We start from the raw sequence: 27610 nt of genomic DNA on the forward strand, positions 1-27610 counted from the left end.
TCACGTTTAAAATTGTTCTCAGCAGCCATATGTGCAAGTGATCGCATGCATAATCGACCAAAATGTTTAAGAAGGCCAAATGAAGCGAGTGATTTTGAATGGTTTGAACAAATCCCCAGAAGGATGTACACAAGTGGCCGATTTCAATTTCCTAGCACAAGTGAATTAGCTCCTAAAGGATTGATCAAGCAAGACGCCTGTTCGACTCTGTGGTTTGGGCTCTGTAGTATGCCACAAAGAAACTTCAGAAAGCACTGAGTCGAGCTTCATCTATATCAACTGTGCAATTCCAGTAATAAGCAAACAATGCAAAAGCTATATAGTTGTAGAACCGGCAGACTGGCTACCCCTAACAGAGATGCTGCTAACAAACAATTTCATGTGCACGGTTGATGATCTATGTGCAACGGACTTGAATCTCCACTGATGATCTATGCACAAGCAAACTCAAATTCAACATCACGAATGTAGCAACCGCTATTCGACCTCAATTTCATGTGTAAAATGAACCCATCAGCTATTTGCACGAGTAGATTAGCTCTCAACAATCAATCAAGAAAGACGCTATGTCACGCTCTGTACTCTGTTGTATGCCACAGAAAGCTTCAGAAACCGCAGAAATGGAACTCATCATCTAAGTATCAGCTGTACAATTCCCATGTAAGCACAAAATCTGCAACATTGCAGAACTGGGCTATCTATTACCAGGGAAATATTCCCATACCATGCACACATTCACAGGGAGGGAGAGGAACTAACTAACCCCGGGCATCGACTCTCCGCAACCGCATCTCAATCAGCCGCGCGGTGAATTCGCCGTCGCTGACTGTGAGCATCTCGGCCAAGGGTATCTCAAGCCCGTGCTCCTCCAACATCTGATGCCGCGGCCGGATCTTCCGCTCCAGGCTGAAGGAAAAATACTGCGGAAAGCGCTTCAGCTCGGCCAAGTTCCCCCTCATGTCCCGCAAGAAATACTCGGCCTTGGGCCTCAAGTTGTTCTGGACGCTCATGGTCAGCAGCCCCGGCGACCTGATCGCCATCCTCGAGACCTCCCTGTACTCGAAGCCGAGGCTCTGCAAGAATTCGATCTTGGGCAAGAGGGTGTGCTCCACGTTGGAGACGAGCAAGAGGCTGGTCTGGGAGGTGATGGCGTGACGGCCCACGAAGCCGAAGCTCCGGAGGAAGGAGAGGGTGGGGCGGAGCTGGGCATCGACGCTGCAAGCCAAGATGCGGGGGCAGCGGAGGATGGACTTCTGGAGGTCGGGGAAGGGGATGTGGGCCTCGTGGAGGAGGAAGTCGAAGACAGGGTAGAGGTCGGAGTCGGGGTCGGAAGTGAGGAGTTGGGGGAACATGTCGAGTATGCGGCCGAGGGAGGGGCGGGGGATGCCGAAGGAGGCGAGGCAGGACTCGACGGAGCGGAGGGAGGAGAGAGGGGAGGAGCGGAAGTCGGGGTTCTGGCGGAGGGCCTTTTGGGGGTCGACGTTGAGGCTCTGCAGGTAGAGGAGCTTCTCGCGGAAGAGAAGGCCGGAGTCCGAGGTGGAAGAGGCGGAGGAGGAGGCGGCGGCGGAGGGCGGGCAGTGGAGGTGGTCGGTCCTGATGGGTTTTGGGAAGTGGAGTAGTATTGGCTGCAGGGAAGAGGGGTGGTGGTGGAGTTGGATTATCATCTCTGTTCTCCCGCGTTTGGGTGGTGGTGGTGGTGGTGGTGGTGGTGGTGGATGAGGAAGATGATGATGAAGGCAATCTGTTTGAGGTTTTTCCTGCTTGCTTTGTCCGGCACATGCGATGGCCTCGCGACGCGGGGCTTCGAGTCTCGACCCTACATCAGATGGGCCGATTCGATTCCTCCTCATCTGTCAGCCCTGCGATCTGCCCACGAGAATGATTTGTTTACCTTCCTTTAGGCCCAACCCACGATAAAGCTTGTGCACCTCGCGGGCTTTTTCGGATAGGATTTAGGGCTTTGGATCCATTCGCTTGGCCAGAGGGTGACCCAAGACCCGAAGGAAAATGGACAATATCCATTTACTCAAATGGAGCCAATCCATTTGAATTGGCGAGAGATTTTAATATTTGTGGGGCTGGTGATGTTGGACACGTACGAAGCACTTCACGGTGGGGGTAAAAACACGATATACAAAGAAAAAACCCGAATATGAAAGCGGATCGATATACTTGACGCTCAGGCCGACGCAAATTCGTACATGGCATGTCAAATGCTTGATGAAGAGGCTCGTGTGACGGCAATCCGTGGACGCGAACCCCTTTGGGCAACCTTTGATCGGAGCTCATCAATGGCCCGAATGACCTACAGAGGGTCAAGAGTTTGTGGCACAACACCACCTGAGGTTGCCATAGACACACACAGAGGGCGGCACCAAGAGTTGGGAACCAAAAGTTGGTCTAAGTAGCGTGAACTGCCAGATCATTCACCAATGGTGGGCGGCGACGGGGCAACTGGAGGCGGTTGAATTAGGGTTTTGGAGTTTTTTATGTGTGGCGGGGATTTAGAATTTGATGGGAGGGCATCATTGAAAAGGAAATGGCAATTGGTGAACAAAACCATAACATCGAACAGCAACCAATGTCAAGTGCAACCAAAGTGGAATTTGGAACCACCCAAAATCAACCAGCTTGGTCCGATTCTCGATTCAGCTCGGGACCATCGCACATCCCAACCGTGCACAGCGGTGTTCGGAGTCAAAATCAAGGTGTAACTTTCTTTGCTTTAAGGGTGCTCGTGATAACCATTCTATTTTTGGAATCAATTTCTAGTTAGAAAAAGATTTTTATATTTCTAGTTTTCGAGCGGATTTTTTTAGCAAAAAAACGTGTTTGATAACGACATGAAATTTCTGTTCCTGGAACATAGGTTCATTTGATAACAATTGAAAATTTCTACTTCTAGAATATTATTAACAAAAAACCTTCTACAAAAAATTTCTACTTCATTTTTAAATTTTTTAAATTTCTTCAAAAATAATCTTTATTATTAAAAAATATTATTTACTATTTAAAATAAAAATTTATTATTTACTTTTCACTCCGGCAACGGTGGGCAATAGCCGGAGGTGGTCAACGGTGGCGGGCGTTGGGCAACGGTGGTCGGCAACAGCAAGCGGTGGTCGGTGACAGCCGACGATGGGCATCAAAGGGCGGTGTTTGGCGTTGGGGAGTGATTGGCAACAACGGCCAGTGAGTGGTAGTGGATGTCAACGATGGGCAATGGTTGGCGGCAGGGTCGGAGATGGCTGCGGCGGTGGTTGCGGCGGCAGTTAACAACTAATGGTGGGGTCAACAGCTGACGATTGATGAGAACGGCCAATGGAGGTCATCGATTAGCGATGGTGGGCGACAACTAACAAAGAAAGGGCAACAAAGAAAGTTCAACGAGGACTTCAGAAAAAACAAAGGGCTTTGGTAGGTTATTTCTCATTTGTGTCCGTGGAACAAAGAAGTTACAATTTTTAGCTTCACATTTCTCTTTCAAATCTATTTATAGAACAAAAATTTGTTCCAGAAATGGAAAAATAGAATTGCATTACTAAACTAGTTTTTGTTTTAAATCTGTTCTAGAAATAGGTTTGGAATAGAAATATAAAAATAGAATGATTGTCACGCGCGCCATAAATATAAGGAAAAGCCAATTTGATATTTGATTGGAAAACTCCCGCCTATTTTTGGGTATTTTCCTTTGAATTCAGCACTCAAAAACACATTAGCGCCAACACCCAATAAGAAAGTCGAGCTGCGATAAATAACACCGGAGAGGCAGGTCAAGTCAAGGCCTAACTTTCGTACAAAAAGAAAAAGGGAAGTTGACAATTCAAACGGGCAAAAAGAAAACAAAAGCAAAAAGAGAGGGGAGCAGGATATGCGGCGGAGCACATGGGGTTGGTGGGCCCCCCTAGCAGCCGCACCGCTCGAGACTTGCCGATTGACCCGTCGCTCTCGTGACCCAACCAACCCCCCTCCCTCTCGGGTTCGGTGCACCCCATAAATGCTCCGAGACCCGCTTTACTCACCCGAGCCAAAGGAATTCACAACCGACCCGATTGCCCAGTCAAAGTGTAACAAATTCGTATTCCACTTCAATTTGACCCGAAATTGGAGTGACAATTTCACTGCACCCGAAAGTCCCGCCCCACGGTTTTTCTCGTTTGGTGGCTTGAGGGGTAACGCAAGACGTGCAGCTTCGTGGAAATTTCCGGAATCGAAAACTTTTTAACCACTCAATTAATGCGTAATTCCATTTTGAGTAAGAGATAATTAATAGGGCACTCGTTCAACGATAGTGTCATTAATAAAGCCGAGATAAGTACGATTGGAGTGATTTGAATTCATTGTTCAAAATTGTTGCAAATCAGGGGAGTTACTCTTTCGGTCACCGATTGCCGAATTCCCTTCTCTTTCGAAGAAGACGGAATTTCGTGAATTGCTGGGACGTGGAATAGATGCTTAATCTTATGGTAAATGGGTATAAGAACATACATTCGCTCCATAAATCAGTCACATTGGTTAGTACAAAATAGTAATAGCAGTCCATAGCTTCATTGATTAGTACACCAAAACAAGAAATTTACAGCTTACTAGCAAGCGAGGGCTTGAAGGTCATTTCCAGCAAAAAAATATTGCTGGACCAAACCCTGACGGGCCGCCTGACCTCACTCCCAAGTTGGAAAAAAAAGGAAAACCAAATTACTAATGGCGGGTGGTAAGACTCCACCTCTGCCAGAAACTTCTGCATTCAATTGCCGCAGAATTGCAGAAGCAACAAAATGACCCTTTTGACCCCTAAGAGAAAAAACACAAATTGGACTTCTCACCAATAAGCCCTAATACAATTATAACTAATGACCCAAATTAGAAGGAGGAGCCATTTAAAACTAGCTCCTTTCAATTTGGACCGACAATGTCTAATACTATATAGTATTATATAACCTAGTGTACTAATTAAATCCTTCCACTCGGTCATACCCTCATTTTGATTTAGGTTTGTTGTTTTGAGTAAGGTGGGTCCTTAGCGGAACTGGGCTCCGGCGAAGGTCTGCCCGAAGGACCACCCGGCAGGGGCGACGTCGTTGGAGACCACGCTGCGGCCGTCACTGGTGGTGACCTTGAAGGAGAGGGACTGGCCGTTGAGGTTGGCGTTGCTCTGCCAGTTCTGGCCCCAGTTACGGGACATGGTTTGCCACCCGGTCCTCGACCCCTTCACGGCCACCGCGTGGACGTCGCCGGCGCCGCCGACATTGGTGACGAGGACGAGGTTGAAGTAGGAGTGGCCGTTGATGGTGAACCTGATGCCTCCCGTCCTCCGGCACGGCACCCTGTGGAGACACGCGAGTAGTTCCGGTGCCAAATGAGCATCCAAGCCCGAACATTAAGCTTGAATTAGTTGAAAAAAAACAAAAGAAAGTGGACTTCCAATTACCTTCGGTACGCGACGGGGACAATTCCGGCGCGGTACTGGGCAATGTGTTGGAAGACGGGCTGGGCGAGGTCGAAGTGGTGGAGGGGCGGGTTGCACCACCCGCCGGCGTCGTTGGGGAGGGCGTTGTTGGGCGGGCAGAAGTTGGTGGCGGTGACGAGGATGGAGCCGGGCAGGCACCACTTCTGGTCGTTCACGCAGCGGATCTCGAAGCACGACCCGCAGCTCAGCCCGTTGTTGAACAGCGCCGTGCTCAGCGCCGCCGTGCTCGTCCCGTACCCCTGGCTGTACAGGTTGCCATACCCGCACGCCCCGCCTAGTAAAAAGAAACCCGCAAACATTAACACGAATCGCACCAAATCGATACTATTGACACACAACCGACACAAAAATGGGGAAGCAATCGTACCCATAGTGCCGGAAGCGTCGCTGCCTCCGTAGAAAGTGGCGTGAGCATTGATCCAGCCACCTCCTCCCCCGCCATAGCCGTCGACGGACGCCACCGTCGCAAGAAGGCCCACCATGAACAACCCGGCAAGAGCCATCTTTCTCCGCCCTCCTGCACAAAACAGAGCATTTCACCTCAGCGTTCAAAGAAAATGCACAGCCCCATTTGAGAAATTCACGCCATTTTTTTTTTTTTGGGGAATTTGGGGCCACCGGGTCGAGAATGTGATTTACCTCGAGAGTCCTGAAACGAACAGCGACGAGAAGAGAGAAAGGAGCGAAAGAGAGAGAGAGAGAGAGAGAGGTGAGCAATGGAGGATGAGTGTGGAGAAGTGGGAAGGAATCGACGGTGTTATATAGAGAAGTCCCAAAGGAGTTATGCGGCTCCATCTCCTTTCCTTTCTTTTCTTTTTTTTTTTTTTTTTTTTGACTGACCAGTCTTGTTGGGGACCCAAAAAAAAAAAGGGAGGGTGGTTGGTCATCGTGGTAGACTCAAAACAGTGAAAAAACCTAGGGACGATTCGGCGTCGCGGTCCAATACGGCGTCGCTTCGTCATCTCTCTCGGCGGGAAATCGCCTCAGGGATACAAAACAAATTAAAAAACAAAAAGCCAAAAAAAAGGGAGTGGGGCCCAGTGGTTTTTATTCGTTTTTTCGCTGGGCTCACCCACATCACATGCAACGAGAGTCGCTTTCGACGAAATCCCTTTTGTACCCTTTCCCTGCTCGGTTTTTCACTCGTTTTTTCCCACCCCGTCCTCCTTAGTCACGAGGCATTTTGCTGCTGGGCTCTTCGAAATTCGAAATTCGAATTCGAATTCATCCTCCTTCTAATGTGTTTTTACTCCAACGCTAATGATGAAAATAACTAGGCTATGCAATCTGGGTCTCTGCATTCATGAAATTTGAATGATGGATAAGGACGGCCGGCACTATCGACCTTTTTCAGAAGACATCGCAACCGGTCTCATACATTTGTTACGGAACATTCGAGTTCAAATATTTCGCATCGGCGACAGTCCAGAAGCTCGAGGATGGCAACGCTCCAAATCACTTTAGCCCCCAACCAAGATTCTAGCAATCTATCCGCACGACATGTTCGCGATCTTGCTGGAAAAGGTCAACCCCATTTATCATTAGGCCAGCCACTTTGTTGGTCGTTGCGATTGGTTGAAGCTGGGGACGAAATAAACTTATGAGCAATCCGAGGAAGGGAAATGTACAAGTAAATCAACGGACGGATGATTCCACGTCGGTTTGGCGAAGTGGCAATGCCGAGATTCGTGCTGTTTGCTGTTGGAGTGTCGGATCAGCCCTTTGGACAGCCCTACCTGTCCCATTTCTTTTGTTCTCTCCTACTTTTCTTTTGCGCCAAATCGAGCGACAATACCTGCTTCCATGCCAGCAAAATTAAACACAAGTATCTTGCCAAATAATATTTGACATCTCACACAGAAGAGATCATCCCTGATTATAGATCGGAAGCTAACATTATCTCCCACGTACGCACCGAAAATTCCCAATTTTTTCCGAACCTTTAATCGAGCAAAACTAATCATCCAGACAGCGCTGGCCTATGAAAACTTCGCATTCGATTCGATTCGAGAAACAAAAGGTCGGATGGCTCCCGAACGTCAAAGAACGGAAATGCAATAAAGCTTTTTTTTCTTATGAATTTTCTCCGGCTCCCAATCCAACCATCCAAAAAGCACGCTTCGCAACACCTCGCATGGAGAGACACCGCGCTTTCGCTTCGAACCGAGGGAGGGGGAGGGGGTCAAAGATCTGCTTCCCTCCGCTGCCTCTGCGTTGATGGCATTTGCCCTAAGTTTTCAAGCGATGCTCGGCCAGCTTTTCCCAGCCTGGTCAAACTCGTCAGAACCACTCTCCATAATCCTAAAAAAGGGGCGCCTCGGCGACCGTGAAGAGAAGAAGGCTGACTCGACCCGTGACCGAAAAGTAAAAACTTCATCTGTTCTATTCGGACTTTTTTTTTTTTTTTAACTAACAGATATTCAGACTTGAAAATTTAATCTTCTTTTTCCCGGGATAACTTAATGTGTGCAGAGCAACACTTCTACTTCATCAATCAACTTCTGACCATAAGTTGATTTTTCTAACTCTGTGTCCGAGTAGATTTTAATTTCTGATCGGAGAAAAAAGTTTGATAGCATGGCAAAATTTATGCTTCTGGAATAGAAATTCGTTTGGTAACGGTTGAAAATTTTTACTAGTCCGAAAAGTTGTCGATTATAACCTAAAATGTATGTTATTCGATAAAAGTGAAATGCAAATACTGACGGGGTTAAGTATAATTTGTCATTTAATTATTTTATGCAAATGAGGATCGATTTTTTTGGTAAAAATTCTATTAATGACTATAATGGCTGAGCCGATATATCCACGCTTAAAGCACTAGTAGTTTCGGTGCTTTCTTGCCTGTGCCTCTAGCATGGTTTATGTCGTAATTGGCGTAGTATATAAACCTTATTCGTGCCTAAACCGTCTCTAGTTCGGAGGTGCACGTGATGCATTCAGTAAACCATACATTTGGATAAGTTGGTTTATGACAAGTAACAATACTTTCCAACAATTTGGTCCTATACTTATTGAGAACCTAAGGAGAAATTTCAAGTGTATCTAAAACCGATATTCACAAATCCCGCATAGTGCTTTGAAGTGTGTGAAGAATATCGATAAATAGAAATATGCGTGCATTTTGCCTTCTCGACGTCAAATTTCCTTGTTTTAAATAATTTGAAAAACAAGGCGGATGACTTGATAAGTTCAAAGATGGCAGCAACAATAATATAATCCTGTCTTTGTTGGGATTGCTCGGTCCACTTCAAAATATTTGAGGGATGCCATTTAACCAACTTGAATCAATTGTTCGATTCACTTTACCATGATTGTGTTTTTGTGAAATGTCATTTAACCAAATCATGGAACATTTATTTCTTATAATTCATTAAAAAAATGATATTGCTAAAACACTTTCATGCAATGCAGAATTTATTGAAAATTTATTATAATTTCATTTTAAAAAATATTTTTTATTTACCGTTCGGAGGAGACCGACGGCAGATTGTCTCTTTGTGATATTAACTTATTGAGAGAAATAACTTTTTTTTTTAATTCCGAAGCAAAAAAATGCTTCAAAAGTGAAAAAATGAAATAGCGCAACCAAATAGATTTCGGATTTATAATTTACGTTATCAAATGAATTTGTGCCCCAAAAGCACTTTTGAAGCAAGAATTCTACTTCAGAAGTGCTACCATGCGCACCCTTAATACCCATTTTGCCCCCGAATAGAGAAGATATCCAGATTCGAATAACACCGGAGAGCAAATATAGGCCATATTTGGTTTAGTATTTGGCTAAGAGACTTTGAGAAAATGCAAATACTTCGGGCTAAATGCCTTTTTCAAAATGTGAGTAGTGTTTGGTAAAGAGTATTTTAAAAACACATTTGGAAAGCAATTTCGACATAAATGTTGTTTGGTGAAAAATAAACTTTATAAAGTATTTTTACTTTTTGAAAAAAAAAAAAAGAAGGCGGCGGGGGGCGGCCGGCGGTTACGGTGGGCGATGAGCGAGTGCGGTGGGCGGCGGCGGGTGGGCTGCCGGCGAGGGGCGAGCGGGTGGCGGCAAGCGAAAGTGACAAAGTTAAAATAAAATGCATTTCGTAAAAGTCATTTAACGCAAACTACCTCTAGATATACTTTGGGCTAAAAGACTTTGGAAAGCATTTGAGATACAATTGCATTTTTTCAAAGTGAGCCAAAATATGAATAAAGCACCATTTACATTTGGTCAAAAGATTTTAGAGCATCAATACTCATTTCTAATGCTAAACCAAAAGGCCATAATGCATTGACAAATCGCAACTCTTCTTATTTATCGCCGAGGGGTACCTGTTACTGTTAGAAAGATCCGCCAAATATTACGCCGGTGCTCGGATTTGAAAGCCATGTGAGCAGAGGAGCTGCACATGCCATCATTTTGTCTCTACCCCCACGCCCGCTATCTTCTCAAATCCAACTTGCTCTCCATCTCTCCGCCCCCCTTCCTTTTCTTTTCCTCTCCTCGCGAAAATATTGGGTGAGTTTAATACTCCACGTAAGCAAATTACCACTCCATTCATTGATTGCCATCTGTCCGAATTGGGCCTACCTTTCAGACCTTTTTCTCTCCTCCGTTACCCACGCTCCCCTCCGTTACTTTTTCTCTCTCCTCTCACACCTTTCAGACTTTTTTTGTCCCCTCGCCTCTCTCTTTCCCACTCGGTTACCCTCCCTCTCCCCTCCGTTGCTTTCCTTCTGCACCACACCATGAAACAGAAAATGCTTGCACGCCATGGAAGCTCCAAACAAAGATGTGCATGACATGATGACCGAATTTGCAAGAAAAATTCAAGAGCAAAACCCCTCGAGCTTTATTGAAGTAAACGAATGGAGAAATCAAAACCCGCTTCAAATTGCAGAATCCTTCATAAACTCACACCCAAACTCGAAAAACACAAACCTCATAAAAACCAAAGCCCGAACCTTCCTTTCATTCCCGAGAACAAGAAGCGCGACGAGGCCATCGCCAGGCTCGGCGACCGTCACTAAAGCACACGTCAGCAGCTCCCTGCTCTGTCAGCTTGACACCGATCACTGTCCGGTCGCTTGGAACTTCGGTCGTGTCGCAAGCTCTACGACGGCAACTCTGCCTGGAAGCATTTTCATCCTGTGGACGCGAGCTTCAAAATCCGAAGCTCGTTCAGGCTGAAGAAGAGCTGAGGGTTTTTTTTTTTTTCTTGGTCGAAAGAAGAGGTGAGGTTTGACGGCACGAGTGAGAGGAGAGAGAAAAAGTAACGGAGGGGAGCGTGGGTAACGGAGGAGAGAAAAAGGTCTGAAAGGTGGGCCCAATTCGGACAGATGGCAATCAATGAATGGAGTGGTAATTTGCTTACGTGGAGTATTAAACTCACCCAATATTTTCTCCCTCTCCTCTACTTTTATCTGATCTTTCCAAAGATTTCTTGATGGAAACCTCACAGAACAAAAGCCCAAAACGAAAAAAAGCGCGAGGAAGAGGACGAATCTTGAGCTAATCGCGAGTTCGACAGAGAAGGCAGGTGGGTTGCATCGGAAGGGGAAATTTCGCAAGCCCCCCATCTGCGTGGATTTTTCTGTCGTTAAAAACGACGCCTGCAGAATCTGCTCTTCTGGTCTGGGTCGGTTCTTCAAACTTCCGCAGAATTTAATGCCGAGGACGAGAGCAGGGTCTCTCTGCAACTTCAACCTCCGATGACAATAACTCGAGGGTCTTGGCTAATTTAGACGAAGATTCGAGTGAAAAATATCAAAAACTTCACCACAAAAAAAAAAAAAAACGCGAGAAAGAAATACGAAATTTCCTCTGCGTAAGGATTTGCATGCAATAATTCAAGTTCAGTTTCCTTATCTTGGTAAACTTCGGGGCATGAGCTTTAGACGCCCGGCCTGCCTTAGAAGCCCTTGGGATATCCCGTGAAGCTCGTAAACCCATTAAATTCGGACATTCGATCTCTACGGATGGCCTTGTTTCAGATAGTTTGCAAGCGGGATTTGAACAAATTAATTCGGGTCGAGATACTTACTTTTTCGTTCTTCTACTTAATTTGAATTTGCAGCGGACGAACTTCGACGTTTTGAAAACCGTTCGCACCGCACAAATGCCGACACGTCAGTCCCGCGTTTAAATTTTCTTGCATGAAAAATTAGACAGCATATCAAATTCTCGACGGAAAAGGCCAAAAAAAAAAAAAAATTCCGTCAAACTTAATTCCGAAGGAGCAAGCGTGATAAAGCAGGATCTTTGCGGGCCCCACATGCACATGCCTGGGCGCACAAAAAGATTTCGTGACCGGCTAACTAACTTGCCGTTAAGACCGGTCCAAATCTTCCATCGTCCCAAAAAAAAAAAAAATTTTAAATTCGCCGATGTTTTTGTCTCGTTGTCTGCACAGTGCATGCCACTTTCGAAGCTTAATTGGACCGGGCCGGCCGGCTATCTTGTCAGCGGCCTAACTAAGATTTGATATACGATCCTGCTAGCAAAGGATTTAGAGAGGTGGAGGTGTTGATATCATAGGTACGGATTTCAATTCCCGTGCTCTGAAAAGAAGCAAAACAAAAATCTGAGTAAGGAAAGTTAGAGATAGGACGGAAAAAAATTTTAATTTTTGATTTATTATCGTTCTTTTTGGCTGTGGGTTTGCTTCATTCGAGATTCACTCGGCTGTCTAAATTGAGGGATCTGATGATGTGCAGCTGCAAGACGCTACTCACGTCGACTCCCCATTCCTCTTCCAAAATTTGCTTTTTTTTTCCTTTTTTGGGCCAAGATTTCTCCTTGAATTGATCGACGAAACTCTGTGATTTTTGCGATTCTGTGTGTTGTTGGTCCATGATTAGCTCAACAAATCGTCAACTTTCCGTCCTCTTGTCTCGACCTCGCTCAATATCGAACGGCTCTCCTTCGTTAGGATGGACTTGTCCCCATGCTTGACTATTGCAACATTCACTCGACAGAAAGCGACGGGGGGTAGCCACATCCGACAACAAATGGTGCGGCATCATTGATCGCTGTTCGTGGTTAAAGTGGTCATCATGTGCTTAATCATATCTCTAAGCCACCCTCAAATCTTTATCTGTCTCTCTCTCAATGTGACAAAAAGCAAACGATTACAAAAAGAATAATAATAGAAAAAAAAATGGTAGTAAAGGTCATGATAAGAGTTGTCACTACAACTAACGGCCGCCTCCTAATTCCACATAAAGTCATAATCTCGATTAGTACTCCACATCTTTTAATCCCCGTTGGGAATAATATGTTGCTAATGACTTCGATCGCGCGAAATAGGTGCCGTGCCCATCCGACGATAACTGAGCCGAGCCGAGTTGAGTGCGTGAAAGGGAACGGCTCACTGCTCGAGGGGCCGAGGAGGAGTTTTACGTATAATCCCAAATCGCTTGTGATTACATACTCCCAATCAAACGACGACGCAAAAAATCACTCTAAGTTTTCCTTACTTCTCCAAACTTATTTTTTAAATATTTCATATTCTCTGCGAAACAAACATGCCTTGCAATTGTAACTTTTCCGGCGATGTTCTTTGACAAAAGTCACGAAACCATTTCACGAAGAAGCAAATCTGAATTTTGGGTTGCGTTTTTTCGTACTCACAAGAGTTTTCCGGATTTCCAAAGTTGTCTACCCACGAGCAAATAGCACAATCGAATGCTGCAATGAGGACCGTCCGATTGAACCAGTTATGATAACGCAGGCCCTTCCTCTCTTTCGCCGCTTTTCACGAATGTGTGGACGCAATTGAAAACACAAAGAAAGGGCAAAAAAGAAGATAACGTGGGATTTTACAGATGCTAAATGATGAAAGTTATCAATCAAGATTATAATGCTTATAATGGGGAAAAAAAAGAAAAATAAATTATTAAGCAAATTCCAATTTCATTTATCGACGATTACGGGTCAAGGAATCGTGCGAGGAAAAACTTAACGAAAGAGCTTCAGTATGGAGAAAACGATACTCACGAGGGAATGTCTTATCTCGATCGAGTAACTTTCGTGCGCTCCGATTTTTCCGTTGCAAAATCGTCGCATCTGCAACTATTTAGGGATATCGGTACGTGGTACGATACGAGTGGTACGATGGGCTTTCAATTTGATCACATACCTATCGTGAATGTGACTTTCGACTCGATACGTCTCTTTTTCTCTACGATGCGATTGTTAGTGACGTCTTAGTGTGATCAACTTTTTAAACCCTATATTCCAAGCGACACTTCGTGCCAAATTCAACGTTGCCTTCAAATCTATGTATTTCTTCACGTATCATCTTCGAGATGGGCACACCCCATGATTCTAATCTTAGCTTGAAACGAGTGGATTGGATTAATTCCGATAACTTCTCCAGCAGACTCGTCGACCATTTCTCCGAGAACTGGATTCATGTAGCCTTTGGGCAATTAATTCATCGAATTTATAGCTCCAATTTCGTCATAAGCTCGAGCAACGAGCAAGCGGAGCGCCGGAATTCAAAGGGTTTGTCTTGATCTTTTGGCACTCAAAAGCTCAATCTGCCTCGACCATACTTTTTTCACGATACGAACAATCATTTATGTCGAAAACATGGTAGCGTAGGCCGCGAGGCAACCGGCGGCGACCCATCGAGTGAGCGGTCTTCCCGGTTGCTATTTCTCGCCCGCGCGACCGCACGACATGCCGATGCGACTTGGATTTTCTTGCTTTCTTAACGTGCGCTCCCGAGGCATCCTAACGAAAACCGAGTAGGGGGAAGGGCCTTCGCTAGTGGTAGATACGAGTCCATGTCGTGCTTTTCATTTCGCCATATCGCATGTGCACGCATGACAATTTGGCCATGAAGTGGTCACCCATTCAAATAGATTGTCACGCATTTATAATGACAATTGACCCTCCTCGCCATAACATCGGAAAAAGAAGAATTGGCGATGGACGATGCAACACGAGCCCTTGGCTTGGTGTGTCCTGCGGATCATTCGTGTTTGGGGACTTTAGATGTGCGAGGCAACAAGACCCCTTGGCGTGTCCTCCGAAGCTCGTCGACCAACCAGGAGATCGGCCAGTTCTCGATTAGGTGGTCCCTTCATATTAAGATTTTATCGATTTTCTTTGGTAAAAAAAAAAATTGATGGTACAAAAGAATTTTAAACTTTAATTTAATGTACAATGTGATTCATGAACTTTTAATCTATTCAATATAATCCATAAATTTTATTTTAATATGCAATGTCGTCTATGAACTTTTGATTTATTTTATCGGATAAATTTGAAGTGTAGGGACGACGTTGTGCATTAGTCTAAAGTTCGGGGATCGCATTGAACAAATAAAAACTTCACAAACCACACTACACTTCGGGCAACGCATGTAAATCCCGTTCGGGGATCATTCGTGTAATTTCTTCCTGGAAAATGAACTATTAGATGCCGAGAGCTCTTCGATCGCATGACTAATCTCCACGCCGATAATTACAAGTGCATGTAAATCCCGTATTGGTGCCCAAGAGAAATCGCTAGTACTGTGTTTCGTATCTATATTTCGACGGAGAAAGATGAATGCATGGTTTTTTTTTTTAATATTTATTTCAACCACCGTTTGGCATTATTGTTGGGGCAAAAGCCATAAAAAAATCTTAAACTATGCACACTATGACACATTTATCCTAATTTTTTTTTATGATACCAAAAACCCTAAACTTATATCTATGTGACACATTTACCCCAAATTTATGCTAGTGTGACACATTTATTCCAAATTTTTTATTGTGACATCAAAATTCCTAAACTTGTATCCGTGTGACACATTTACTACAAAATTTAGAGTAAATGTGTCATACATATATAAGTTTGGAATTTTTTAGCGTCAAAAAAATAACTTAGGGTAAATGTGTCACATGGGTAAAAATTTATGATTATTAGTGTCACACAAAAAAGTTTGGAGTAAATGTGTTGCACGAGTAGAAGTTTGGGGTTTTTAGTGTCTTTAAAAAAGTTTGGGATAAATGTGTCACGGTAGACATAGTTTAAGATTTTTTTATGGCTTTTTCCCTTATTGTTATTATTCGTGAGGTTAGAGAAGGACCGAGATATGCTACATGTTATCTGACTTTTTTTTTTTTTTTTCAAAAATAACATTTCATTTCATTTACTTTCTCGGAATACAAGAGAAAAATATTGCAATTCAACTGCAAACCAAAATACATCCCGGACAACTTCAAAACAAAACAAGCTCTAGATAACAAGAAATCATCATAACAAGGTTATGGATTACACGCTCGAGGAGCACGTATGTGACTTCAAGGAGTGCTGTGTAGTCATTTATGAAAATATAAAAAGTAAGTGAAAATTTTGGGTGCCGGACATACCCAACTTTACACAAGCCCTCCATTGGTTGATTGCTACCTGGTAATCCCGTGTCTCGAGATTTTCTACATTAGGAAAGCTTACCCGCCTCTGTCGCTCCTTTTATTCATAACATGCCATCATCGAGGCACGTCACGCCACCATCGGTGACCATTCGTCTCTAATATAACTATACATATCAAAATGGGTTATAAATCTATTTGTTACCTCATATACGATTGATGTGTTGTTATATGAGTTGGTTATATATATATCATAAATGAGTTTAAACTTGTAAACGAGCCACACAAAAATTTCCAACTTATTTAGATTCAACTTATTTCTATGACGGATCTTTTTATCTTTTGTCGTCCTCACTCGGTCCTCGCTCGATCTCCTGCCTATCTCTCTCACTCCTTTTGCATGAATAGCCATATAAGGCCCATAACTCGCCATCCTCGAGTCGCATCACATCACCATTAGTGACCCTTCGCCTCTGACATAATTGCACATGTCAATATGCGGGTGTGTTTTTGAAGTTGGGGGGGACAACCTCACATGCAAAAGGAGCCAACATGTTCGATTTTTTCTCTGGATTATGTTTCGACCGGTCCTTTTGTGTTCTAACACGAAAACAGCAGGTGCGATGGACCCTCCATCACATGGTGGAGGTCTTGGAAAGACGTTTAGCCACTTCCTGTGTACGAATTTCTCATCATCATTAAACTGCGACAACCAAGGAACAGAGAAAGAGGCAAAGCGAGGCCGCTTCTCTGTTCGGGACTTCAGGGACGAAGTGACAGAACCTGGTTCCGACCCAACTTCACGTGACCATTGGTTAAGAAAATGCGAGCTCTTCATGACCAGTGAGTTATATCCAAGAATCTTTGCTTTGCAGGCCAAAATCGTGTGATCTGAAATGGATCTGAGAATGGGACATGAACCGCCCGCGAGCTCTGTAATTTAAGATTTAGCCTTTTGAACCAAATTAACCAGAACGAGTTCGGCTGTTCGTTCCTTTGATTTCAATCGGTTTTGCGAGGCTAAACGTTTCACGTACCCTGCTCCCAACCCATGAGTTTTTGTATGGGTTTGGATTGTCCCAGATCGATGGTTGCTTTGGATTCGACCACATACATATGATTCGTTCGAGTCTAGTACTCTGAAAATTTTAATTCTGATGATGCCGTGAGATGTCAACAGTGCTTGGTTATTGGATGAATGCAGTCTTATTCATGCAAAACAGGTTATGACTCTTTTTTTTTCTCCCAAACAACAAAGGATGTTCGAGCTTTTCAATTTGGTTAATTTTATTGGATTCACGCAAATCGCCCCGCCCACGTGTGAATCGGATACAGCTCTACCATGGCGTGACTCCAAGATCATTCTCAACGAGAGAGAGTCGTGATTTAAGCACGGAATTTACTGCATCCAAACCAAATGCTTAATTACTTCAACCGTTCCTTCGAAGGCTAACCTGTTTACCACTTTCCTCTAAACCTGGCGAATGTTTTCTCACGGGTTGTCTGCATCACCGTCTTACCTTTAATTGGACTCAGAAAATCTTCTCCCTCGATCGTCAAATTGGTGGAAGATGACCGGGCGCTTGAACATGTCTTGTGGGTTGAATTGCCATGTCCCGATCCGATCCATCTGGGCCCAAGTGCAATGGCCAATGCTTGCCAGTGCACCGGGCCAAGATTATACTAAGTGCAGGGATTTCAGAGGAGATGCGGCCAAGGAAGAAAGAAAGAAAGAAGGTGGTCCTCCTCTCCTACTGCGCCTAAAAGTGGGGAAAATTACCAAAACATTTCTAAATTATTGAATTAATGTTTTATTTTATCTTCCTTTCCTTCCTGTGCTTTCTGTTTGCGGCCGGCCAGGGTCGTGACCCTCACCTGGCCTCCCCCAGGACTCTACAAGGTGAGCGAGGCTACCTAGACAAGACCAGTCTTGCCGACTCGGGGTGAAGGCGGCCTCGCCCCGTGGTTAGGTGAGTCGCGGGAAAGGTCGCATCGCCGATTGCCATGCCTCGTGACCCAAATTTGGGCGAAGGCGGCCATGGCCTCTCCAATCGCGAGCAAAGGCTTTGCTTGCGATTGATGAGGCTGCCTGCGCCTAGGTGGCCTCGCGCACCTTGCCCGGTGGCCAGCAAGCTATGGTGACCCTTGCCAGCCACAAGCATAAAGCAAAGAAGGAAGGAAAAAAAAAGTAAAAAGTTAGAAATAAAAAATTCATTAAAAATTATTCAAATTAGCATCGTCAGCTTCAGCATGCTAAATGGATTGAATTGACACAAATGCACAAGGTTTATGACTCAATTAGCAAAAGGAAAAAAATTAGGACTGAATTGACACAGTAGCCGTAGGTTTAGGACTGTTTCCACAATTATTTCCGAAAAGTGTTTTTTTTTTTTTTCTTGCCTTTCCCTGTTTATCATTGGGCTTCCATGAATATAAGTAGGTTGACCTCACATCAAAAGGGGGCAGAAGTTGGCCCAGAAGATGGTTAAGGTCTTGATGAAGGGAAGCCCATGTTGGAAACGGAGGGCCATGTGTTTGTCTCTTTGTCTTTCTGTTCTGCACCAAAGTGGACCATCATTTCGGGACAGTGACCAGGAGTCCTCTCTGTCTGAGGCAGGGCCCGTGGCCGTGACATCTTTTCTAACATGGTTGTAATAGGAAAAATATGCACATTTGATCTACGATGCCTCACTGCAATTGAGTTCTTGAACTCGTAGGATTTGTCTCTAGTTCCAGGCAAATCGAACGTTGCCCAACATTAAAGCCGAAAAAAATGCCGATGCAAGAATCAATGACTTGTCAATCGGTTCGCCCTGACTGGACTGTAAGTACGATAGATCGAAACCCAGCTAAACAAATCCTCGGTAAGCCGTCATTTAACCGCAGCATCGTTTTTTTCCATCTCAAGCTCGCGTGCATTACAGACCAACGAGTTGGTTCAATGGTTGGAAATAAAGATGGACGGGCTTGAATGGATAAGTTCAACGAGCTGGAGGACTTGATTGCACGAATTTCAAGTTTAGAAAGACGTCGAGTTCGGGGACAGAATATGTTCTTTCTTTCTTCCAGTGAGGAGGTGACAATGATTAGTAGACCTAAGAAGGAAAAACAAGTAAACAATCAATCATTGAACGGCGATGATTCCTCAGAATCCAGAACAACTACCTTGTGTAATGTGAATCGCCATGGACTCACCTCGCGATTGAGGAGGAGCCCATACAGTTCAAGCCAAGCCGGGCCGGTACGAACGCGACGAATGCATCGAAGCCCGTTGGACTTTTTTGTACAGAGCCTCTTCATGTGGTCAAAGAAATGGTCAGACCGAATTGAATTTCATTAAGACCCCCGCAACGCCAATTGTACCTTATCCCCATTTCCCTCTTTTTGGGAGGCTTATGGAGAGTGAGAGATAGCGCGCGCAAATTCAACCTAATGAAAAAATGACACAAATGATCTCTAAATTTTAACTAAATGTACAATATATTCTTTGAACATATAATTTGTTCAATATGATCCCTAAATTGCAGCCCAGTATTCAACATGGTCCCCGAACTTTCAATTTGTTCAATGCAGTCCCTGGACTTTTGGTACATATTCAATTTAGTCCCTAAATCATAAGAAAAAGTTCAATGTAGTTTCTAAACTTGAATCAATGGAAGGTCAATATTCAACATTTTTATATAACCCGAAGATTAAGTTGATTATATTCCAAAAGTTAGGGATTACATTGAACAAATTAAAGTTCGGGGATAACATTTTACATTGAGCTAAAATTTAGGAACCACATTAAACAAATTGAAAGTTAGACCACATTACGCATCGGAGCAAAGTCCAAGGACAATTTGTGTCATTATCCCCAAGCTAATTGATACAACTCTCGAATCACAAACTCCCTCTCGGGTCCAAACAGTCTTGAAGTTTGAAAGTATTCCAAGGTCAAAAGGCATCAGCTTCTGGTTTCTCTCTCCTTTCTCTTCTCAAGTCAAAGGACGAAGACGCAGACAGAAAATGCTGGCAAACTCGGTTAACTTTTCACGAGCAAACCTGGGATCGTACCAAACCATGTGCAAGAACGAAACCACAGCAACCCTAAGTTGAATTCAAGAATCAACAAAGCCGGAGGAGTTAGGCCAGCCGACTTCAAAAAGATGGGCCTCATTCGCAGCAACATCGTACGTTTGCTGATCAGGGGCATGTCCTAGTTGGAGTCGGATGGAGTCCCACCCGTCAATGTTGGTCAAAACCCAGAACGATCCCTGATGACAGCACCCGAAATGGGCAGGTGGGATCGTCCGAATTAAGTTAATAAACCAGAAGCTTATCTTCAGGAAGACGATGAACCCTGTCGAACAGCGACGTTTGGATTAGGAGCAGAAGCAAAATCCCAAGCTGCATGACATGGGCACTACCTAATTCCCACTTTGCTTCACTTTAACAGGTGTGTGCCCGGAATAGAACGGACACAATCGCGTTCCTATAAATACGCACTCTTTCTTCAACCCTTCCCAGGCAATCTCAGCCGTACCATTCTGAAGCATCCATTTGCAAAATCCTTGCAAAGAGTCCTCCTTTTTTGTTTTTTTGGCTGGGTTTCGCGACAGGGAAACATGAAGCCAGGACAGCTTGAAGCGGCTGAAGCTTCGGAGCTCCAACCGCCGGCTCAAGGGCTGAAGAAATGGATGTCGATACTCGACTTCATTCTTCGTATTGTCGCGGCCATTGGGACGCTGGGGAGCGCCATAGCCATGGCGACGACTAATGAGACGCTTCGTTTCTTCACTCAGTTCATACAGTTCAGGGCCGAGTACAACGATCTGCCATCTTTCACGTGAGCTAACTCGATCAAGGCTTTTGTATTCGTTCTTTCGTTTGCTTTACCGGACCGAGCAAATTGATGATTGTTTGATGTGCTTATGGAACAGGTTCTTCGTCATAGCAAACAGCCTGGTCTGCGGCTATCTCGTTCTTTCTATCCCGTTGTCTATCTTCCACATCAAGAGGCCCGCGCTAACAATCACCAGGATCATCTTGATCATCTTGGACACGGTAAAGAGCCTAACTCTCCAAATGAATTACTGGAAAACGTACTATAATCATGCCAAAAAAGTGAAATTTCCTTTTCTTAAAACTTGCACTACCTTGAACATTTTGAAGGCGATGATGGCTCTTCTCACTGCCGGAGGATCCGCTGCTGCCGCCATCGTCTACTTAGCCCACAACGGCAATAGCAGCGCAAACTGGTTCGCGATCTGCCAACAATTCAACTCGTTCTGCAAGCGAATCACGGGATCTTTGATCGGTTCTTTCGGGGCGACACTTGCCTTGATATTGCTGATCATTCTCTCCGCTGTGGTTATTTCCCGACACTAAATTGGTCACTACCGGGCGAACTTCGCATCCCTCTGTGTCTCTGGGTGTTCGGGTCAGTCGGTTAATCTTCTTCCTTCCAGTCAGTTCGTACGTGCAAAATACGGCACAAGTTTGTGCATAGTGCAACTTTACTTCTTTTAGCGTATTCTAGGATTCCATTCATCGAGAGCCTGAGGATTTCAATTGTAAACCGAAGCGTTCTTTATATTGCTAATGAATAAGAGCGTTGACATGACCAGTTAATTCACTGGTCAAATCAGGACAGAACCTAAATACACCAGCGCTTCATGGAAATATACATACTTGAGAAGGACGATGAACCGGCGGTTCACAGGATACAATGATTGATGAATCGATGTTCCAAGATCATAGGATCGACACGAGAACATTTGGTTTCCGATAAATTAAAAGTTGAGATCAAAACTTGCAAAGTGGACAGCAAAAGAATCAGCCTCTCTATAAAACATCAGCTTCATTTACAGCGCGTTTATGTACTTTGAGATTGCTCTGATTTTCATACTAATCAAGAGCAGCCATGAGTTCAAAAGCAACAGAGACTTTCCTTGGAAAAGAATGTAGCCAAAGATCACGCAAGATCAAGCCACCTTCAACTCGAAGCCGAGTCACGCCTTCAAACCCCGCCGTCAATCGACGGTTGCAAATTAGGTCATGATCACGGAGCCCGCCTTCTCCTTCTCCTACGCTAACATCTCCACGAGGTCGTCGATCGATTTCAATGTCTTCTCATAGAAAAGGTACGACTCATACACCTTGGGAGTACGGACATAGTAATCGAACTGTAAAGAAACGGTCACAGCTCAAACTACAATGTAATTAGACATAAACATGCGCGCAGCATCAATTCAATTAAAGTCCGCACGTGAAATTGCACACGAAGAACCCCACTCTGAGATGGACCTAGCGACAAGGGCGTTCCCATGCTTTCGGTTCAGAATCGATGGTTACGGTTCCGATTTTCGCATCGGGAATTCAGACTTAAGCGGGGTAAAAGTGGGTGAATTATGAACTAACTACAGATCAATTGCTATGTATTACTGTGGACTATTCCAATTTCTAATTCACGCTTTTCATGTGTATTTGAATAATTCAAAGTCAATTACAAAGTTTAATTGCCGCAAGCCGTATTTTTATACTAATCACTCGCTTATCCGAACTGCATAACACGAGCTTAAGAGTGTGGCGCACGTACCTCGGCCATGTTATCCACCAGCTCGTTCGCCTTGCTCACGTAAGCCCTCCGGCGACCCTCCGGTAGCGTCGCGGCCGCATTCTTCAAGTCCTGGGACAGGTAGGCCGACTTCAGGCGGATGTAGAAGATGACGTACCTCCACGACATCGTGTCGAGCATGCCCCGGAGGTCGTGCAGCCCCTCCGCCGTCTGCCGGATCCTCGCCACCGCGTCCTCCGGCGACAGCCCCGGCTGGAAGAACCGCTCGAGCAGGAACGACCGCGTGCCCCAGCTCTCCGCCCGCGCCCCCGGGGCCGCCGCGGCGAAGAGCCCGAGCCCGAGCCCGAGGGTGGAGGCGACGATAACGCGGCGGTCGGCGACGGATTCTCGGCCGGAGAGGCAGGACCGGACGACGGGAAGAGAGGGCCGGAGGCGGGGCTTGGCGGTGGTTTGGGAGTGGAGTGGCGGAGACGTAGCTTGGGTGAAGGCGTTCATGATATCCTTCTCCTCCTCCTCCTTCCGGATAAAATTGTTTGAAGCCTTCCATTTCCAGCTTCGAAAGGTTATGAAAAAGCACTGTGACTGCTGACAAGCATCCAATCACGTTCCTCCACTTGTCATCGCCGCGGCACGTGACATTTCTCCCTCGTACGGTCCCCAATTTGAAGTTTGTCGCTTTTGTTTTTCTGACAGTTCTAGCAAATAAAAAACGAAATAGGAAAAATCCAAAAAAGGGCCTGAAGTCCTCTTGATTTTTCAAATAAGGGCCCAAAATGAATTATGTTTTAAATAAGGGCCCAAAGTAATATAATATGTTTCAATTGAGGGCCCGAAGTGGTTATAATGTTTCAAAAAAGGGTCCGGCTTGAAGGGTATTTTCGTTATTTCACATTTTAAAATTTTTTATTATTTTTTTATTTTTCTTAATTAAAAAAAAAGTATGCACAGGCGGGAGGGCTGCCCCTCCCGCCTGTGAACGTAAACTTCCTCTTTTTTTTTTTTGTGGAAACAGATAACAAAAATTATAATAAAAAAGAAAAAATTAAATAAGTAAAAAGACTAAAATACCCTTGAATCGGGCCCTTTTTTGAGATTTTAAGGTCATTTCAAGCTCTTATTTGAAACAATATTCACTTGAGGCTCCTATTTGAGAAAATATGAGGACTTTGGGCCCTTTTTTGAAACAGTGTTCACTTAGGGCCCTTATTTGAGAAAACATGAGGACTTCGGGCCCTTTTTTGAATTTTTCCCAAACGAAATCGGAAAATGAAAACATAAACTTTGTTATTCAAAAAACATTCTCATTTATGAAATTTTCAATTCCATAAAATGTAGGAGTTTACATATGATAATGCTTATTGATTGAATACATACTACCCGATAAAATTACATCCAAAGTGAAATGTCACATGGCGATTGGCGAGTATAGAGGACAAGTATTAAGATTTGACTGTAATTGTATATAATAAGTGAATTTATCGAGGAAAATTTGAACCGAATATTTATTTCTTAGCTAAAACAATAGTAATGATATTAAAATAACTTGAAAAATGGCAACAAATTATTGAATACGAAAAGAATTGGGATTGCATTCTACTATCTAATAACTAATTATTATGGGCAATTGCTCCTAATTTCCAAACTCGGCGATTGTCCAAGTAGTATCGACATTGACATGCGCTACGACACGATATGTCGATACGTTATTTTTCAAAAAATAGAAAATTTTAACACGTTAGGACACGTAGTGCACCGAGTGTATATTTTTATATAAATATGATAAGTTGCCATGTATATCAAAAGTGGGTTTTTCTTCTTTTATTATGGATTCACGATTATATTTTTTTTTATTGACTGAATATATTAATTTTGAGGTGATTGGATATATGAATAAGTATATATATTTTTGATAAATTTACATTTTGATCTTTAATTTATTAAAATATTTTAAAATTGATCTTGTGCATATCGAAATGACCTGTTGAGATAAACTCGCATATCGACGGCGTGTTCGAAGCGTTGATCACTCGTCGGATGTTTGACCCTTATTAATCATGTGTTGTCGATTGCATATCAAATAGTGTCGACACAGCCGGAAGAGTCTCCGTGCTTCTTATCTGATTAGAACTCAAATTTGACTTCGACTCCTTGATCATCACAGCTTCCGGAAGGAAAGAACTTTTTTTTTTTTTTTGGAGTGGACTAACTAAGCGTATTCCAAATCAAGCCAAGAACATGATCATTTCAACGCAAAGCAATGCGATTTCACTGATCTCCCCCAAGTTATCGACGCCCGTCCTCCACGGCGTCCCTCCACCATCTTCCCATGCTCTCAATCGCCTCTCGCCTTCCCTGAACAACAGTCGCATTCGCATTCGCATTCGCCCTCGAAACCCTTCTTGCCGGGCTCAAACCCGTGAGAATCTAACGGACCCATCAACCATTTCCGAGGGAAAAGTCGAAACTTTCGCTGGATTCGAGATGGCGAAGACGGGATTATTCGACCTCGAGAGGCACTTCGCCTTCTACGGCGCGTACCACAGCAACCCGGTCAACGTGGCCATACACACGGTGTTCGTGTGGCCGATCCTCTTCACCGCCCTGCTCCTCCTCTGCTTCACGCCCCCTCTCTTCGGCCTCCCTCGCATCGAGCTTTCTCTGTTCGGGCACGACTTGGCCTTGGTCTTGAACGTCGGGTGCTTGCTGACTTTGGTCTACTCCACGTTCTACGTGTTCCTCGATCCGAGGGCCGGGTCTTTGGCCGCTCTGCTCTGCCTGATTTGTTGGGTCGCTGCCAGTTTCGTCGCGAGCAGGCTCGGGTTCTCTCTCGCTTGGAAGGTGATTTCTTGAAAGCCCCGACTTGTTTATCTGCTTGCTCGTTTTGGTGGGTTCAGTGGAAATCCTGCTTTCTCTTTTATTCAATTTTGCTTATGAGTTGCCAATTGAGTTCCTCTTCAGCCGTGCCTTCATCCCAAAACGTTAGGAGTGTTAGAGCAGTTAGGCTACACGGAGGCACATGGCCCAAAAAAAGGGCTACACATAGGTAGTGTTGTTTCACCGAGTCGTATAGAGTTGTCATTTTGGTGTCTCTGGTGTTGTATGCACCTTTCTTGCGCTTCGGTGTTCGGTATGCCAGCATTCGATGATTGGGGTGCGATATTGGTGAAGTTCTAAGTAGAATCTTCAGTTTTGGAGCTTTTGCTCTCTATCCTTTGAGCTCCGGCTGTGCATTATATTCGGAACTACAAAGGAGACTGGTGCAGTTGCTTCCCTATTCTCTGCTGGGTGTGATATCTATGAGGATTGGTGAACTTCAAAATCAGAAGTGACGATAGCTTGTGAACTCACCCTGCCAATATATATCTTGAACTGCGTCATTGTTTTATGTTCATTGAATTAGTGATCCCAGTACTTTTCGTGACTGCTAATTTGAGCATGTTGGCGCTCATTTTCACTTATATCATTTCTCCAGAGAGCAATATTTCTTTTTCATTTCCATCAGAGTTTCAAAGACAGTGCAATCTTAGATCAATTAACATTGTCCCTTATATGTGGGGTGCCCGCCGAGAGATTAGTTTACTGGCAAGTTCCATTTGCTGTGGAAACAGTTGAGGCTGGTCAAGAATAATAGGCCAATTTACTACGAAGGACCTATGCAGTGTCGATGCTGTTTCACTGTTTTATTGATAACATTATTAGCTACCTATGTGGGATTCAGGTAAAAAAAGGAAAACAAAGCACACACATACATACAAAGAGTACTTTATTCTGGCAAATGCAACTGTTGTTTATTTGGTTTTCCATTTTTTCCTCCTGCAAAGATTGCTAGTAATTTCTTCTCGCTACTCTTTTCTTTTCCTTTTTCTGCTGAATGGTTTGCTACTTTCAACATAATGAAGGCTTGATGACGCGTGATTGTCCTGTGATGGAAAAGGATGTGGCTTTCTTTCAGTGTTGCAGAAGTTTTAAGACTTGTGTCAGCAAATATCAACAATATACTAATTGTACGTGCGCATGAATTTCGGTGATAGTTCCTGAAAGTCAATTTCTTTGAGCCATCTCGTTCGTCAGGATAAGGTGGTCGCTGGCATTCATAGGATCCCATGATCGTGGTGTTGGTTTTCATCTCAAACAGATTTAGTAGCATTTGCTAATTCCCGCAAAGACCAAAAAGGCGTCATTCATTAATTTTTGTTCTCTTGCTCCTTTCATGGCACTCCATTTATGCTGTTTTCTCCTGAGAGATTAAACTTCAGAGTGCTCTGGTGCTATCATTTGTCGCGATTCCAAATAAAGCCTTTTTCCCTGGGCACCAATCTGCCAGTTTTCTTCTTGCTGAATATCAAAATTGAATGAGGATTACTCACTTCCTCCATTTGACATCATCATCATCAGGTTGTTCTCGTGGCTCAGATAGTTTGTTGGACTGGGCAGTTCATTGGCCACGGGGTCTTTGAGGTAGGCTAATACTTCCCTTGAAAGAGCTCTAGGAATTGGCGATCATATCTGCAGCTGATCGGCTGAATTAATTTGTACAGAAAAGAGCCCCAGCTCTTCTGGACAACCTCGCACAAGCCTTCTTGATGGCTCCCTTCTTTGTGTTGCTGGAGGTGAGTTCTTGAAAGCATTTAAATAGCGGCCCTCAGTGCATAAGCTCTTCCGTTCAAACATGTTCCTGACAGTCTCCCCGTGTGTTTCTTTCTGTTCTTTTTTACAACTTTTCAGGCCCTTCAGACATTCTTCGGGTACGAGCCATACCCTGGATTTCGTGCGACGGTGGAAGCAAAAATCGATGCTGAAGTTAGTGATTGGAAAGACAAGCAAGAGAAACTGATTCCTTAAGCCTGTTCAAAGGTTTCTGTGCGCTCACTGGGGGCCGTTAACGCCACCATCTTCTGTGAATATAAGCTTTGACTAGCTCAAGTCATGCGTCTGCGCATAGACCTTATACTTTAACATTCACGCAGCGATGCGAAGATAAATGCAGAAGCAATGAAAAGTCTTGTTTGTTTTATTCATGTCCATTCCTTCTTTTTCGCTTTAGTTCAAATCGAGTTGGCCTCTAAGACCCAAGCATGGAGGACTCGAGCCAAGTTTCAGCATGGAGGTAGTTGGCATTTTCCTTGTGATGGGGGTAAAAGGATGTGGTTGGCTAGTGAGAGGCTGAGCCACTTACACGGGCCCTCTCTGGTGTGATCTGCAATTTAATATGATCGAGTCGTGGT

General features: G+C 44.3%; 5 protein-coding genes across 6 annotated transcripts; 2 read left to right on the forward strand and 3 right to left on the reverse strand.

Moving 5' to 3' along the window:
- Window positions 1-530: 530 nt before the first annotated feature.
- Window positions 531-1725, reverse strand: LOC115754119 (transcription termination factor MTEF1, chloroplastic). The gene has a single exon (XM_030693061.2). It carries the CDS (start codon window positions 1662-1664, stop codon window positions 759-761), a length of 906 nt encoding a protein of 301 aa, XP_030548921.1. The 5' UTR covers window positions 1665-1725; the 3' UTR covers window positions 531-758.
- Window positions 1726-4515: 2790 nt separating this feature from the next.
- On the reverse strand, window positions 4516-6243 carry LOC115752766 (expansin-A10-like). The gene is made up of 4 exons (XM_030691120.2): window positions 6107-6243; window positions 5835-5984; window positions 5429-5741; window positions 4516-5324 (listed from the first exon to the last, which is right to left on the reverse strand). The coding sequence occupies exons 2-4, from the start codon at window positions 5968-5970 to the stop codon at window positions 5018-5020; spliced, it is 756 nt and encodes a 251-aa protein (XP_030546980.1). The 5' UTR covers window positions 5971-5984; window positions 6107-6243; the 3' UTR covers window positions 4516-5017.
- Window positions 6244-20318: 14075 nt separating this feature from the next.
- On the forward strand, window positions 20319-21417 carry LOC115753018 (casparian strip membrane protein 3-like). Its single transcript, XM_030691486.2, has 3 exons — window positions 20319-20654; window positions 20749-20872; window positions 20981-21417. Exons 1-3 carry the CDS (start codon window positions 20434-20436, stop codon window positions 21194-21196), a joined length of 561 nt encoding a protein of 186 aa, XP_030547346.1. The 5' UTR covers window positions 20319-20433; the 3' UTR covers window positions 21197-21417.
- Window positions 21418-21630: 213 nt separating this feature from the next.
- On the reverse strand, window positions 21631-22924 carry LOC115752531 (photosynthetic NDH subunit of lumenal location 2, chloroplastic). 2 transcript variants are annotated; one of them, XR_007198440.1, is made up of 3 exons: window positions 22407-22924; window positions 21791-21993; window positions 21631-21747 (listed from the first exon to the last, which is right to left on the reverse strand). XR_007198440.1 is itself a non-coding variant. In XM_030690766.2 (2 exons), the coding sequence occupies exons 1-2, from the start codon at window positions 22878-22880 to the stop codon at window positions 21895-21897; spliced, it is 573 nt and encodes a 190-aa protein (XP_030546626.1). In that variant the 5' UTR covers window positions 22881-22924; the 3' UTR covers window positions 21631-21894. The 2 variants fall into 2 exon arrangements, 1 of the variants encoding a protein (XP_030546626.1); XM_030690766.2 differs by having other exon boundaries at window positions 21631-21993.
- A 1659-nt stretch (window positions 22925-24583) lies between these two features.
- Window positions 24584-27399, forward strand: LOC115753943 (2-hydroxy-palmitic acid dioxygenase mpo1-like). Its single transcript, XM_030692811.2, has 4 exons — window positions 24584-25223; window positions 26781-26843; window positions 26924-26995; window positions 27111-27399. The coding sequence occupies exons 1-4, from the start codon at window positions 24621-24623 to the stop codon at window positions 27225-27227; spliced, it is 855 nt and encodes a 284-aa protein (XP_030548671.1). The 5' UTR covers window positions 24584-24620; the 3' UTR covers window positions 27228-27399.
- Window positions 27400-27610: the final 211 nt, after the last annotated feature.

Source organism: Rhodamnia argentea, chromosome 5 (assembly GCF_020921035.1).
Source record: "Rhodamnia argentea isolate NSW1041297 chromosome 5, ASM2092103v1, whole genome shotgun sequence".
Classification (NCBI taxonomy): domain Eukaryota; kingdom Viridiplantae; phylum Streptophyta; class Magnoliopsida; order Myrtales; family Myrtaceae; genus Rhodamnia; species Rhodamnia argentea.